Source organism: Octopus bimaculoides, chromosome Z (assembly GCF_046866305.1).
Source record: "Octopus bimaculoides isolate indiv1 chromosome Z, ASM4686630v1, whole genome shotgun sequence".
In the NCBI taxonomy this organism is placed as follows: Eukaryota; Metazoa; Mollusca; class Cephalopoda; order Octopoda; family Octopodidae; genus Octopus; species Octopus bimaculoides.
This window is the reverse complement of record NC_142944.1, coordinates 51,677,119-51,694,618: the sequence shown is the minus strand read 5'-3', so window position 1 is coordinate 51,694,618 and position 17,500 is coordinate 51,677,119. Positions and strand designations below refer to the sequence as shown.

General features: G+C 35.3%; 1 protein-coding gene across 1 annotated transcript in view; it reads right to left on the bottom strand.

Moving 5' to 3' along the window:
- Positions 1–8,301, bottom strand: part of LOC106871262 (peroxisome assembly protein 12) — a 22,115-nt gene extending 13,814 nt beyond the window's left edge. Inside the window, exons 1-2 of the mRNA XM_014917624.3 lie at positions 7,038–8,301; positions 297–405 (exon numbers count right to left, since the gene is read on the bottom strand). Coding sequence (XP_014773110.1) covers positions 297–405; positions 7,038–7,160 — 232 coding nt within the window. The 5' untranslated portion in view covers positions 7,161–8,301. The remainder of the gene's footprint in view (positions 1–296; positions 406–7,037) is intronic.
- Positions 8,302–17,500: the final 9,199 nt, after the last annotated feature.

Sequence of the window (17,500 nt, the reverse complement as noted above, 5' to 3'; positions counted from 1 at the left end):
TCTACCCTGCCTCTCTCTCTCTCTCTCTCTCTCTCTCTCTCTAACCCATGCTAGCATGGAAAGCGGACGTTAAACGGCGACGATATATATATATATATATATATATATATATATATATATATATATATATATATATGTATGTATGTATATATATATATGTATATCTACATTATATATATATATATATATATATATATATATGTAGATATATAGATATACACACATACACACACTCATATACATATATACATATTAGTCTAGCAGAGCTGTAGAATTTTATAACTGTGTTTACATACCATATCTGTATAAATAATAATTCTGAATGAAGAGATCCAGGCAAGCATATATCTCATTAAAATACGTTATAAGCCATCCATACTTGTCTGGAAATTGCTCCGCAAAAACCTACAAAATTGAAAGTTCAATGTTAAATAGAGATCTTGAAATATCCAAAATTTCCAGTTTTTTCCTCACCTCTTTTTCACTCACATTAAACTAAATAGTATTTTCATAAAAATTATAATTATTATTATATTATAACAATTTATCAAGGTGGCAAACTGGCAAACTCATTAATCACTCCAGGCAAAATATTTAGTGGTATCGCATATATCTTAACGTTCTAAGTTCAAATTCTACTAAGGTTGACTTCGCCTTTCATCTTCTTGGGAGGTTGATAAAATAAGCACCAGTTGAGCATTAGCGCTGATGTAACTGATTTATACCCTCCCCAAAATTGCAGGCCTTGTACCAAAATTTGAAACCCTTATTCTAACAATTTATAATAAGTACATTGGCAGAATCATTAGAGTGTTGGACAAAATGACTTGCTGTTATTAGTTATAGCCTTTGTATTCTGTGTTAAAATCTAGCCCAAATTATGCTTACTTTTCATTCTACTGGGGTTGATAAAATAAGCGATGGCAGGGGGGAGGGGAGGACAAACACAGACACACAAACATATACACACATACATATATATATATATATATCACTAATTGCATAATATTTTTATTTGTGCTGTTAAATGTTTTAATTCTTTCTGTTTCCCTCGCATACTGTTTTTCTCTGTTATATTGGTGCGCTACGGTGGATTAATTTAAGACTTAGCTCTTATTTCTAGCAGGTAGATGCTTATTAAGCATCATTACGCTTCATGCAAATTTATAATTCATAGCTGTTTGAAGCTATTATAACTGCGTTCCACCCATGCCACTACTGGTGATATCATCAAATTTTGAATTTATCCACAGATGATATGAACAGTAGTGACATCTAACTTCAAATCTCAGTGTTTGAATGTTCATTTATATATATATATATATATATATATATATATATATACAATGGGCTTCTTTCAGTTTCTGTTTACCAAATCCACTCACAAGGCTTTGCTCAGTCCAAGGCTATAGTAGAAGACACTTGCCCAAGATGCCATGCAGTAGGAGTGAACCCGAAACCATGTGGTTGGTAAGCAAGCTACTTACCACACAGCCACTCCTGTGCCTATGTATAAGGAACTCTTTTTTACCAAAAATTAAGTTAAAAAATATGGGAGTTTCTTATAGATGGATAGTATTATAATCCCTTACAAAACCTTTTTTCCAAATTTTAAGCCCCAGAAATTAGGGGGTTCCTTATACACGTTAAAATATGGAACTTTATTTTATCGATCTGTGAACAATAAAAAGCAAAGTTGAGTAAGGTAGGATTTGAACCAAGAATATAAAGAGTTGTAGGTACAGGAATGTGTGTGTGTAAATAAATGTGTCTTTGCACCCATGTCCTGCAACTTAGCAGTTTGGAAGTTAAAGAATGATAAAGTAGCAAACAGAAATAAATACTAGGTCTGATATGATTAACTAAATTCTTGAAGGTCAGGCTCCTCCAATGACTAAACTAAGATTATACATCTAAACACTACAATGAATTTTGACTGTCAATCAACCGATTCTATCAATCCATTGTCAGAATTAAATTGAATTGGAAAATCTTCTCTAGCAAGAATGCCAATCAGTCATGCACAAGCAACATTCCCAGACAATCTGATACTTATTCTTGACAATTAGGTGGCCCGAGGCTCAGAGGTAATATTCTCAGACAATTTGATACTGTTTCCTAGGTAACATTCACATACTGTTTCATATAATTTAATAGCTTTTCCTGAAAGTTAAGTTAGCTGAGGCTCAGAGCTATCATTCTCTAACAATTTGATACCTATTCCCGACAGTCACGTGAGCTGAGGCCTAGAGGTAACATTCTCAGACAATTTAATAGTTTTTCCTCTTAGTTAAATATCTGAAGCTCAGCAGCAATTTTCCCTGACAGTTTGATACCTATTCTTGAGAGTTAAATCAACTGAAAACCCCTAAAGGTAAATTTCTGCTGTAAAGAGAGAGAGAAAGGTAAGAGAATACATGAGAAGGTTATGAACTCCTGATCTATTAACTGGTGCCTGATAACATTTTATTTACTTAGTTCGTTATATCACTTTTCCACCTTTAATCACCTGGTGGTGCTTTTACTCAATCAATGATCTATTGATCTGAGAGTAAAGCAGAGAGAATAAAAAGAGGAAATTAGGCAAATGAAAAAGAAAAAAATATAAATTAAAAAAAAAAGGAAGATACAATAAAAGAGTAAGGAAAAAAAACAATAAAACCATAATCAAAAGTTAAGGCTAGAAAAGCACAAAGGAAATAATTATCTTGAATATTTGGCAAGACAAACGAAGAAATAATCTCCTCTTATTTTAAGCTAAAAGGAAAAAAAAATTGTAAAAACAAAAAAAATGAGAATAAAAATACCAACAAATAAAAATTAATAAATGGAGATATTTAAAGATGAATAGTTTTGTTGCTTATTGGTATTATAAATACTTCAGAAATGGCTACCAATATTTAACACGGAACACCTCACGCAGTACTTTCTATTTTCTTACTACTTATCCAACAAGGTAGGGTTTATAAATTTTCAATGCTATTGTTGTTGTCTAAACCCAGATCCATCACACTTATGATCAAAAGCATTCTAACCATGACCATCCAGTCTTTTGCATTTTATTTGTATATTTTTGTTTACAGGCATAATGTAACAAGGTTAGCTATTATGTCCTGACTTTTTTTTTTCTCTAAGATATCTATCGTGTGATTTAACCATTTTGTTACCAAATTTCTATTAAAATACACTGTCTTTGTTTCAATTAAGTTTGAAAGTAATGAAGAATTTAGTAAAATAATGTTGTCATTATTAAGCTGGTGTTTAGAATATAAACTAGCATGAAATTCTCTGGGAAGGTCATTCTAAAATAGGGAGTTAGCATCAAAGAAATTGGGGCAGTTTCAGACAGATTGGTCACAAAATGGTTAAAAGACTGTTGACTGCTATGTTAAGTAAGCAAACTGATAGAGTAGAAGCTCTAATGTTGGTTTGTTGTTGTTGTATAGCTTATTCAGTATTGGATCATACCCTAATCCAACCATGACCACTCTGTCTTGCATCAAAGTTAATGATGTATCTCAGAGTAAATTATGAAACAGCTGTAACCTCAATGGAAATATTAAAACTTTTTGCCTCTCACATCCCTGGGTTATCTACTTATATATATACACACACACGTACATATATACATATACATATACTTATACACGCATATACATACATACATTTACATACACACATACGTTTCAGGATGGTAATTTTTTATATGTATATAAAAGCTACAGTTGGACCCTGAACCTGGCAGATGGACTGATCTATCCCACCATGAAAAGTGAACATAAAATGAAGAACAATCTGTGGAACATTCAGTCACTTCAATCCTAAAGCACTGAAGAAGATTTTCATTTAATTGAACAATCGAATCTATTTATAACAATTATCAGTTACAAAATTATATTTAATTGATAATTACATTACTTTAATTTACCTACCCCCAACTCTTTTTTCCTACAACACCGAGTCATTGGAAGCGTTTAACATTTTATTTTCTGAAAATAACTAAGAACATATCAATATGAATAACTAGAAAAAAACAAACTCATTCTTGTATGAACTCTTGTTAATTGGAGCAACAACAAAAAAAAATAAAAGAAAAAAAACAAAAAATCCCACTTAATAATAATCCAAGGAATATATTACACACCTTACTTTTACATCTATTATTTTTGTATTATTCAAATCAAGATGGTAAGCTGGCAGAATTGTTGGTGCATTGAACAAAATGCTCAGCATCATTTATTCTGGTTTTACGTTCTGAATTCAAATGTGACCAAGGTTGATTTTGCCTTTCAATTCTTGGGGGGTGGGGGATAGAATAAATACCTGTCAGGTGCTGAGGTTGATGTAATCAACTAGGCTTCACCCCTCCCACCAAAATGTCTGGACTTGGGCTCATGATAGAATTATATTCAAATCAAGAAACTCATAAAGATGAAAGGATAGCTTGCTTTTTTTCTTTTCTTTTTGGTTGATATTGTGATTTTATAAATATAAAAGGTAAGAAAAGCATTATAATTTGCTTGAAGAATGTGATACAGAAGTAGATACAGAAGTAGAATAAGAAAACAAAAAGGAAAGGAGAGAGAGCTTCTAATGTTGTTAGAAGCTTTCCTTCTTATCTTTTTGTTTGTTATTCCATCTACCTATCTATTCATCTACCTATCTATCTATCTATCTATCTATCTATCTATCTATCTATCTATCTATATCTATCTATCCACCTACCTATCCATCCATCCACCTATCTATCTACCCATCTATTTATCCACCTACCTGTCTGTCTGCCCATTCATCCATCCATCCATCCATCTACGCATCTATCTGCTTATCTACCCATCTATCTACCTATCTACCCATCTGTCTACCTACCTACTTATGTACGTATGTACTACCTACCTACCTGTCTACCTACTTATCTACCTACATATCTATCTATCTATCTATCTATCTATCTATCTATCTATCTATCTATCTACACTTTTATACAGCTCTGGATTTAGATCCCTCAGTATTCTGAATCGCTGATATTAAGACAAAAATTTACAGACCATGTTTACTTTATATTTTTAAAGCCATAACAATAATAACGATGATGATGATGATAATGTTTTCTTTATCAACCGCTAAGGGTTCACAAAAACATATAATGTGGGGTTACATAAAAGTTGTGTAGAAAGTAACAAAATATAATTATAACAATGAAGGAGACTTCCTAGAGCTGCTCGTGGAGAAACCACAAAAACTACGGTCGCCCTGATCACTAGGACACATGCCTAGAATAGGTCCGTTCACTCGGACAATTCCAGCAATATTCACTCACTTTTTAGCAAAACTGTTGGGAAGCAGCACTTCCCTCCCCATCCTCACTTTCCTTTTCAAGTGAAACTTGAAAATGTCGAGGACTTGATTAAAGAGGAAAGTATCTTTCTTCCTCTTTCAATCTGGTCCATCACACAACCTCTTTCTCTAAGGCTACCAGGCAAATAAATGTATGTAAACGACGTCCGCCGCTACACAACGGGAGGGACTTCATAGAAACGACATACAGAATCCCTGATTGTCAACTGATTCAGTTTGATTGGACTTAGTAATCATAATCATAGGTTTACTTTCTAACCCATAAAGCATTATTTACATTACACATGTGAAATCCCTGAATATCCGCAAAACTCTAAGGTGTGCTATTTTATTTTCGTAAATACGAGGTGGGGTGGGAATGCTGAAAAGTTCCTGGCTTTAAGGGTGTCGCGAGAGGCCTGGTTGGCGGCTCAACGTTCCTATTTCTTTTACAGGGCTTAGAAAAACTGAAGGACCGCTGCAATAAGTGTGTAAATCTGAGAGGAGAATATGTTGAGTAAAATTATAATTCACTGATCCTCCTCTATTTTCTTTAACTTTTCAGCACCACCTCGTATACCAACCGCAAAACAATAATTAACTCCGTTTAATTAGTAATCATATATGTAAAAATATGTTTTGTAATCTGTGAATGTGACATGTTTCTACGTAGGAGTGAGGGTCGTTGTTTATGTACCTATTCGACGACTTTATCAATGTAAGCAGTTGAAATATCGAGGCTTAAACAATTAAGTACTTCTTTAGGATGCGTGTTTTTAGAAATACACTAGTGGAGTTAGTGTACACTTCAATCTGTGTTTGCATTTAAACTGAAGTTAATAAGCTTTGTGAATTAATAGGTGTCCTGGTATTTTAGACACGGCCCTTCTCAATTCCCTTTCTCCGAAATGCAACCTTTTTACATTCGTCGAGGGCTCTTAACGAACTGAACTCGCCTTCCATCAAAGCGAATAAAATTAACGGGTGTGATTTAAATACAACGTGTGTGTGTGTGTGTGTAAATTTGTATCAATAAACAGGAGATGGTGCCCATGACCTTCGAAGGCTCTCCTAAACTAGTGAGAATGTTAACAATCGAGTTCACTTTGAACATATCCAGTAGAAATTTATTACCAGTGACCAGATAGTAATCGTACCACAAAAGTTTTCGCCACTTTACAGTATGTAATACCATAACATAATAAAACGAATGATAATAGTACGTGTTCTTAATTAGGTAAATTTTCAGATTAACACCTGCACGATTTTCACTAGGGTGTCAGGGTTACGTCACTTAAAAAACAAATACAACACCGAAATATATATACATATATTCATTCAGATGTTAAAATATTAATAAATAAACAACAGTAACAGATTAAATATTCTCTACGATAGACACAAAGTAACGAATCTTTGGTCGATCAAAGAAATTGGGAAACGAACAAGGAATAAAATTGTGTCACGTCAGGATTTGAACCAGCAACCGAGATATTCTAAACTAAATATGCAATCGAAATGTAAAAATATCTTCTCATACCCAGGCCCCAAATGAACAGTTTTATTTCGTAGATTATTTATATTTACTATTTACACACACAGAAAGTCACTAATTGCATCGATACAACTTATAAAATTTGCTTGTTAACAATCTAAAAAAAACATAAAGAGAGACATAATATTTCGTTGATAATTCTTACCCGCACGGCACGTTTCACTGCTGGCTGTATTACTCTGTTTAGACTATCCTGTGCAAGGATTTCGAATATTGATGGTCTTTTATTTGACGTGGTGTCAGTTAGATGCGCAGCGTGTTCTGCCATTTTGGTAGTTTCACTTAAATATTTGCAGTTAGTTCCCTTGTTTTATTTACATGTGTAAGCTTATGATTTTCATTCATTCATTCATTCATTCATAAACAAACAGTAACCTTTTCGTTATCATCATTAGGCAGCGAGCTGGCAGAATCTTTTAACACGCCGGACAAAATGCTTTGCGACATTTCTCCCGGCTTTACGCTTTCAGTTCGAATTCCACTGAAGTCGACTTCGCCTTTTACCCTTCCAGAATCGATTAAATAAATAGGATGAGGGGGTGGGTGGGTGTTGTAAGGGTAGGGCAAAATGAGTAATTTCTGATGTCTTGTTATTTTCTCCCTATTTCCTTGAAACCATTGCAAGTACTTTTGTTTGTACTGTTGCGTCATTTTTGGGAGTCAAAATTGGACAGCATAGTTGTTGTAATTGAAGTTGAGAGATTTTGCAACATAGTCAGGTCACAGGGACTTTCTTTCAATTAATTTCTCCTCAAATTTGACCCAATTGTAATTGAGGTTGCTAACATACCTGGATAAGCTTTGGTGTTTAACAATCAGTATTCTTTTCATTGCTGAATTCCAAATCAATTTCTTCCCACATTGATGTCTAATTTGATAATGTTCAATTTCCAAAAAGAAAAAAAAAAAATGATGTCTAAACTGGGGCAAAATGAGTAATGACTAATTTTAATAATTTCTTTTCTTTAATTGCATAAGGTGTTAATATATCTGGAATAAAGTCACGCCAGCAGATAGTGAAAAAGATATCGAGAATATTTTATGATTAGTTCGACTTTGCCTTTTATCCTTTTGGGTTTGATAAAATAAGTACCAGTTGAACACTGAGATCAATGTAGTTGTGCGTAAATTCAAAACCATTATCATCATCATCATCATCATCATAGTAGTAGTAGCCTTGATGATGAAATCAATGTTAGAATAGCTAAGGCTACAAATGCTTTCTGAAAACTTTCCCATCGTTTATAGAATGAACACGGTGTCAGGTTGAAAACTGCTGCTGCTGGCACTCCGTTGCTTACGACGTCGAGGGTTCCAGTTGATCAACGGAACAGCCTGCTCGTGAAATTAACGCGCAAGTGGCTGAGCGTGACAAGGCTGACCCTTTGAATTACAGGCACAACAGAAACAGGAAGTAAGAGTGAGAGAAAGTTGTAGTGAAAGAGTACAGTTAGGTGTTTTCGCTCAATAAACACTCACAACGATCCTATGACCGCGAGTCCGCTGCCCTAACCACTGGGCCATTGCGCCTCCACAGGTTGAAAACTAAAATATAACTATACAAATCTTCTATTTTGAGCACACTTTAGTATGGTGCAGAAGTATGGACTGCTTACTACAGAGATATAAAGAAACTTGAAACCTTTCACATATGGTGTCTGCGCAATATCTGTAACATAAAATGGCAAGATAAGATATCAAATGCTAAAATCTTAGAAAAATGTGATATCTCCAGTATCGAAAGCATGCTGCTGAGAATCCAGTGTAGATGGATAGGACATGTTGTTCGAATGAAAGATGATCGCATTCCAAAAATTCTTTTGTATGGCCAACAAGTGGATGGATATTGTGGTAAAGGAAGACTTCTCCTTAAGGTATAAGTTGAAGCAATCATTAAAGTCTCAACAGCTTAACTTAGGGAAAGTTATTGCCCAGATCGATCTGTATGTCGTAAAATGTGTCATAAGGCATCAAAACAATTGGAGTTGAAGAAACAGAACGATAAAAGAATTATATCCTGCAATCAACAGACACATTTGTCCAATTGAAGGCAAGATCAAAATCATCAATATCTCCATTGTGACTTCATAGCAAAATCTACATGCATCCATCGCAAATAGATGCAGCTTCTTTTGTTCTTTTATTTTTAAGGTTGTTCTTTTTTTCTTTGTCTCACATTTTTTCATTTTCTCGCTTTTTCTTTTCTTTTTTTTTTAAATTCTCTCCTTCAAACACTCATATATTCGAAATTGACAAACATCATGATGATGGTGGTAGTGGTGGTGATGATGATGATGATGATGATGATCATCATCATCATCATCATCATCATCATCATCACCATCGTCATCATCATCATCATCATCACCATTATTACTATTACCATTATTATTATTATTATTATTATCATTATTATTATTATTATTAATGAGGCTATGACATCTCCAGCGCTTCCTTGTCGGTGAACAGGTGTGGTTGTCATTTGCTAGATGCATGTTTCCCCAGCTTGTCTCCTTGATGGAGCTGCAGTCTTGGGTCAAGCAGACTGAGAGAGAGAGCACTCAGAAAGTGGAATGTTTTCAAGCACTCACTGTACTGAACCACTCGAGCATTGCAATAGGAGGAAAATCTGCTTTAACGTTCTATAGAAGATTAGTGACGAGAAAGCACGATGACATTTTTGGGAAGAGCCTGGGCATTGAAGATGATCAACTTGCCGCTTTCTTTCAGAGAACTTTCAGCCCAGGGATAATGGATAACCTCCAGGAATCCCTGGCCTGGCAGTACTATCAGGAGATTTACTAGTTCAAGATAAACTCTATAGGCACGGAAGTGCCATCAGCTGAGCATATCCAAAATGTGTGCAGGGTGATGAAACCACCCTGTACGCACTAATCCAGTGCCTGTGCATTGCTGACCTGTGGGTTTATGTTGAACATCCTGCTACCATGTGTAGGACGGATCCAGCTGTCAACTGAATCCATTGTGAAGATTGCCCTGCCACTTTCTTTTAACCGGGAAGGGCAGGCAGTTTTATATAACTGGTGGCCCTGGCGAAAGAGGTTGTATTGTATGTTGGATGCGGTTAGAGGTGCTGAAGACAAACACTTTCCTCTTTGGCCAATTTCTCATCAACTTCTTCAAGTTTCACTTGAAAAGGAAAATAAGAGTGGAGAGGGAAGTGTTGTCTTCCAGCCATTTTGTGGAAAAGTGGATGAGAGTAGCAAGCATGGTGCAAGTGAACTGGCCAACACTGACTATATGCGTGTAAATCGGAGCTAAAGAACTGAGAAAAAGTATCTGCCCCAGAAGTCAGGACACACATGGCTTTATGGGGTTTTTCCATGAGCAGCCCTCAAACATTTCCTCCCTATTGAGGGATACTCATTGTAAAAATGTATTTTATTTTATCTGTTTTTTTGTTAAACCTGTTTACACATCAACACACATGCACACACACAAACATACACACAATGTTCTGTCCTGTGCTGTCCTTAATGTTTTTCTTAATGTAATAAAAAGAAAAAAAATCATCATCATTGTCATCACTTAGCTTTTCCAGATTTATTTGTGTCATGTCTCAGCTCCATCCCCCACCTTAACACATGAACTGTTCTAAATATTGCTACCAACTGAATACTTCCTACAAAGTTTGGTATTTGCAGCTTTTGCTGCCAGAATATTGTTCTCTTTAAAATGGTTCCAACTACACTGGTTACAAGAGGTGCCACACTCACTTTTCATGATCTATAGATTTGTTTCACTTTGAATGCTAGGTCTTGGTACTTCCTGACTGGTTAGCAAGTATAGCTATGTTGATGCAGGTCCATTCTTTAGACTCCTTCTGTAGGAGAGTGATATCTGGTTGGTTATGTTACAGCTTTTTGTCTGTGTATATTGGCAATCCTATATGAGTTTCACTTGATCATTCTCTGCTACTGGTAAAGGTTGGTGATCATACCACTTGTTGGAACATTCTAGCCCATACTTCTTGCACAACTCCCAGTATATTCACACTACCACTTTATTATAGCATGCTCTGTACTCCTTTACAGCCAGTTTTGAACATCCACTAATTATATGTCTGTCTCAGATTATTTTTCACATAGTCTACACAAAGGTGATACTGCTACACTTGACCGAGTTGGTTCATAAAGCTTGTTCTTGAGCAACAAAAATCAGTCCTTCTGTCTCTTTTAAAAATTCATCTCTTAACTATCTGCAGGATTCTTCATCAGCTTCCTCTGATGTTTGCTGGAAAAAATTTCTGTATAGGGCTTCCTCTTTCCAGTTGATAATCTTTTCTTTATTAATCCTCATATTAACCTCCTGGCAAGTCTCTTCATCGTCAATGATTGTCTTCTCACTCAGTGCGGCCTGCAACTTTCTTTCATCACTATTGCTCTGAGAGACATGCAAGGACTTGATCTCCTTCACAATACTTCTATACCAACCAATCCTCTTCCACCTTCTTTCCTTGGTAGATATAGCCTTGCTACGTTACTTCTAGCATGAAGGCACCCATGCATAGCCATTACCTTCCTAGTTTTTCTATCCATGTTGACTAGTACTTCCTTTGTCCATTCTACACAGTAAATATCACATCTGCAACCCACACATTGATGTCTTTAAATCAGGTTCCCTCCATTCATGTTAGATCTGCATAGCTTTTTAACTCTTCTGGTATATTCAGAAGAAATTTTCTCCGTCATCTTGGTGTGCACCACCTGGTTCCAAGATACTTGTGTGTGCACCACCTGACTCCAAGATACTTGTAACCTTCTCTGTTCACTTCTCTTATCCATTCATCATCTGAAAGTCGTACTTCACTACTGAGTACTTTTCACCCTCCTCTCTGTTCAATAACAACACATTTCTCTATATTAAATGCCATCTTGATATCTCGAGAGAAAATTTGTACAGTCTGAATAAGGGAGTCCAATTCATCTCTGCTGGATTTGTAGAGCTTTGAATCATCCATAAACAGCAGGTGATTGATTGGTCTCATTTTTTTTCTATAGACTGTAATCAGCTCTCATCTTTCTCAGAACTATGGAGAGTGGTAACATATTTACAATAAAGAGTAAGAGTGAAACAGAGTCTCCTTGAAAGATTTCCCTCTTGATTGTCCAATTTCTCTTCCACCAGTAGTCAGAAGTGTTTTACAGTTTCTCATACTGTTTTTCAATAAATAAATCCTATTTTTAGCTGTCCTGACCATCTTTAGGCATTTCAGAATCCACGAGTGAGGAACCATATCATATGCCTTCTTATAGTCAACCCCAGCCATTGATAGACTTGTTAATATTTTTCAGCAGTTCCCAAGAATTGCCTTATCAATCAGCAACTGATCCTTTGTACCTCGTGATCCCTTCTTGCAGCCTTTTTGTTCATCCGCTAGCAGTTCATTTCTTTCAAGATGGTCATATAATTTCTTTCCCATTATCCCAGTAAAAGAAGCTTTCATAGGTAAACAAACAATTGGACAATAATTACTGACCACGGCACCCTTTACTAGATTCTTCTGAATCAGCACAATTCTTCCTTTGATTATCCATTCTGGTACAATTCCTTTGTATACACCGTCTTGCAGGAGTTTTTGTAGCTCAAAACTTTGAACCCAAAATCCTGAACTTGGTCTGGGCCAGCTGCCTTCCACTTTCTCATCTTACCAACTTCGGCTTCAATATCTTCCAAAGTGATAATCCTCCAGTATTTCCATGTCTTTCAATTCTTCTTCTACTTCATGGAGCCAAAGCATTCTGTTGTTATGTTTGACATTCTCTGATCAGATGTTGCTCCAAAATGAAATTGCTTCTTTGGGATCAGGTAACTCTACTTCTACATTTCTTCCATCCAGAACAGGTTATGATTTGCTCTAAACAGTTGATCTTAACTTCACTTGCTTTGATCTTTTTTTTTAACATATCCAATATAACTAGAGTGCCTTTGTCTAGCAGGTGGTATTTCTTATTCATGCAATTCTGTTCTCTATCATTAAACCTCATATTTCCTTTCCTTACTTCCATGGTTATAGTCAAATCTATGTGTTGCTGCTTTCTTTTATTCTCCTTTTCCAGAATGGTTCTTAGTTTTTTTGCATTTCCTTTTCTTTAAACATTCCTATCTTCTCTGTGATGACATAAGCAGTGGAATACATCAAGGAATTTAACTTGGTGATGTTCTTAATTGAAATTCTCATGACGACTTCATTCGCTATCCTAAGTTCTGATCTTAGCTTTGCTCTATTACATGACTTCAATGATGGTAAACTGTCAGATAGCGTAGATTACCACTGCATCGGATGTTTTGTGATGAATTTTACAGTTGTAAGGGAGAGGAGCTTCAGTTAATTCACACAAGCTGACTTTGTTTTCTTATAACTTTTAGATAAACGGATGTCTTTAATGAAGTTACCTACATATACCTTTCAGATGGTGTTAGATTACTATTATATCGGAATTTAATGTGAAAAAAAAAAGAACAAAAAAACTGGTGGGTGTGCACATATATAACTACAAAATGAAATTTGAAATTTTGAAAACATTATGTGATGTATGTCAATATGTGCATGCAAGTGCTCGCCAATTATTTTTAGACCCTAAATTTGGTATAATTGTAATCTACACAATCTGAAAGGTATTTGTAGAAAATTTCATTTAAAATTATGCATTTTGTCTGAATTATGCATTTTCATTTAAAATTATGCATTTTGTTATGAGGAAACAAAACGGGTTAAGTGTCACACTTGTATAGGTATACCCAGTCAGCAAAGTTCAACTACAAAGGTGATCTTTGACAATGCGATTCAAATGCATCACAACACATCACATATATATGAAACCAGCTTTTACTTCTCATCCAATAAGGACTGCTTATCATGGTAGTAGAGGAGCCATTTTGCATTCCAAGTTCTCCACTTTCACCAGGAAACATTAAACCGATGCCTATGAGTGCAACTGGAAAGAAATTACAACCTTTTGGTGAAATGATTTCGCCATGATTTCATGAGATTGAAATAGCATTTGCTTCAAGGAACATGTACATCTTTTCTCATCGTTTGAGTAACTGCTCATAATGAAAGTCCAGTTGGAGTGCCTCGTGGAACTCAATCTAAGTTGAAACAAACAAGATTATGCATCTCATACAAGGGGCATTCATTAAAGATTTCCCCTGACCCACTTCCCAGGGACTGGGATAAACAGAACTTGGCATAGTTGTTAGTCCTTTTCTATATAGTCACCACCAATGGTGACACACTGCTCCCATCGCTTTATGCTGTTGTGAAGACCTCATCTGTAGAAGTTGGTGGTTGCATCTGGAACCAAGACTTTACCTTGGAAATAAGCTCATCATCATCTGTAAAGTGCTTCCCCTTCAAAAAAGACTTGGTGGTTGAAAAGATTTGGAAGTAAGATGGTGCGAGGTTGGGAGAGTAAGGGAGATGAGGAAGGATTTCAAAGCTGCAGGAGTGCGCTTTCATCTGGGCAACATGCACATTGTGAATTGGGTCATTGTCTTGGAGGAAGTGGATTCCTTTGGTTAGCATGCCATGCCTTTCTGCTTTGGTAGTGTCTTGCAATTTCTGCAGCAAAGAAGCATAATATACCCCATTAATTGTGGTGCCCTCTGCCAGAAAATCCATCATCACGACTCCGTGACCACCACCTTGTGTGCTGAGTGTTGAACATGAGCCTTCTTTGGAGGTGGTGAGTTATCATGCTTCCATTGCTTCGACTGGACTTTAGTTTCAGGATCATAGTGATGGACCCATGTTTCATCTTGTATGATAAGTCTGCTGAAAAAGTCCTCGTTTTCTTGGCACATTGCCAAAAGAGCCTAAGAGCAATCGACTCATTTCTACTTCTGAAAAGGTGTGGAGCATCCGGGGGAATCCATTGTGCAGACAACTTCCACATGTGCAAATGGTTGTGAATGATTTTTTCCATGGACCTTACACTTGTCTTCACTTCTTGGGCTAGTTGCCAAATGGTCATGTGGCGGTCCTCCAAAATGGCAGCTTCCAATTTATAGATGGTGTCGTCGTCAATGGTGGAACATGGTCGTCCAGGAATAGGAACAATCTCCACCGATATCTAACCACGTTTGAACTGGTGATGCCAGTGTTTGACTACATTGTATGATGGTGCATTGTCACCATAAACTTCATGGAATTAATGGTAAACCTACTGGGTTATTTTCTGAAAACTTTATCCAGAAAACCTGAAAGCATAGCCTGTGTTGTGTCTGTATGAAAAGATAGTCATTTGCCTGCTATTCATTGAAAAGTGATGGAAAGTGGAATACAGTGATTACTTTATACATTTTATATATTTTATGTACAATTTTATGGACTTAATACACAGCACTCGTAGAATAAATATTCACTCTTATTTTCCATTTCTCCATAAAGGAAAAAAAATCACTGTACATGGAAAAATGCGAGCAAGAGAAATAATTTTCTTACGATTATAAACCTGGAAAATTACACTTGGAAAAGTTCAGGACAACTTATTATATCTGGTAAAGTACAGAACAAGAAAATTTTTACTTAAAATATTGCATCTAAGGATAAAATTTCAAATAAGATATTGGCAGAGGTAAAGGACATGGATCGCGCCCCCCTTTCGGATATTTATTTTTTTTCTACAGAAACCCACCTTTTCGACTGCGGAGATTCCAAATCTGCAAAAAAAAAAAAAAAAAAAAAAAAAAGATCTACATTTCAAAATTTTAAGGGGTGCAGTCCATGTCCTTTACCCCCGCCAAAATATTTAGATTTAGAAAATATTAGCTTTATTAAAACTTAAAATTTTATAACAAGTTATTACTTCTATTTGTTATTATTCGTTACTTCTATTAAAAATTAGAAATAACTCAAAATATTTTTTGCACTTTAAAAAAATTCATTTTTTAAATTATTAATTAATAATTAGAAATTTGAAAATAGGTAATGAAAAATAATAGTAGTACATAATTAGGTAGTACAGTAAATAGAATAATACAAAAATTAGTTATATATTACAGTAAAATCTACCTATAACAACAAATTCACAGTAAAATTTGCTTGAGTTATTGCCAAGTCTTCACATTTTTAGTCTTGACCCAATGCTTATTTTTTACATAATGAATTTGCCTACCATATATACTATTCTACTTTGCATAAAACTTTAGCTATATTGCTACTTCTGGCTTTCATTTTTTAAGTATTCTGGCGTGTCAATATTTTAACAAAATGATGGTACCTTTTTCAATTATAATGTTACTTTGTAAATTAAAATCAAATGATTTTTAACATTCAAATTTTATCCTTAGTTGCAATATTTTAAGTAAAAATTTTCTTGTTCTGTACTTTACCAGATGTAATAAAGTTGTCCTGAACTTTTCCAAGTGTAATAACTTGTCCTGTAATTTCCGGGTTCATAATGTTAAGAATATTATTTCTCTTGCTCACATTTTTCCGTGCAATCCATGTTTTTTCCACAACTTTTTTGATACAAATTTTTGTTGCATGGAAACAAAACTATGAAATTCTCCACGCTTTCTTCTATCATTGAAGCTAAGATAAATATATTTTGTTTCTAAAATAAAAAAGTCATTTAGATCTGAACTTGATTGGTGGTGTTACTTACTCTCCGATAACGTTGCTACAAATGTTGATGTAAACTTTTTTCTACTGGATCAAATCTTGATTTTTTTAAAATGCCAAAATGTAGCTAGGAACTAGTCCTCTTCAAAACTGTTAACAGTTTTCAATTTGGTTAAGAATTGCATTAGCAATAAGCTCTGAAATGTGCTGCGGGTGAGTAAATTGTGGCCTTAAGAATATTATTCAACTACTACCATACTTGAATGATAACCTCTAGTTAAATTGCATATATCTGCCACGCAAGTAAGCATGAATAGTTCACGGAATTGCGCTTATGCGCACGCATTAGGTGATAGATGATATAAAAAAGGCGGCGAGCCGGCAGAAACATTAGCATGTGGGGCGAAATGCTTAGCGGTATTTCATCTGCTGCTATGTTCTGAGTTCAAATTCCGCCAAGGTCGACTTTGCTTTTCATCCTTTCGGGGTTGATAAATTAAGTACCATTTACGCACTGGGGTCAATGTAATTGACTTAATCCATTCATCTGTCCTTGTTTGTTCCTTCTGTGTGTAGCCCCTTGTCGGCAGTTAAGAAATAAGATGATATAAAAAACTTGGTTGACTTAAAAAAAATGCACTTTCCATTATCCCCTCAACACTGCCATAACCACCACCACCACCACCACCCTCTCGTTTTTTCTTTTCCTTCAACTAATCACATGAAAGCGTTACAATTATGTTCCCTCTGTCAATTACGTTCTCACATCATAGACGCTACTCTCTCCCTCTTTTTCTCTCTCCATCTTTTCTTTCTCCCTCTTTTTCTTTCACTCTTTCCTCTCAACTAATCATGTGAAAGTGTTACGGATGGGATAAGTAATGGAGTGACAAGCAGAATTATAATAAGATAATTATACAGTGCTGGAACAATTATCCAGCAAGTTTGGGACTGGAAGTGTCCCAGATTTCTGGATTTTCCACTTTTCTGGATTTTTCCGGTTTTAGAATATGAAATAA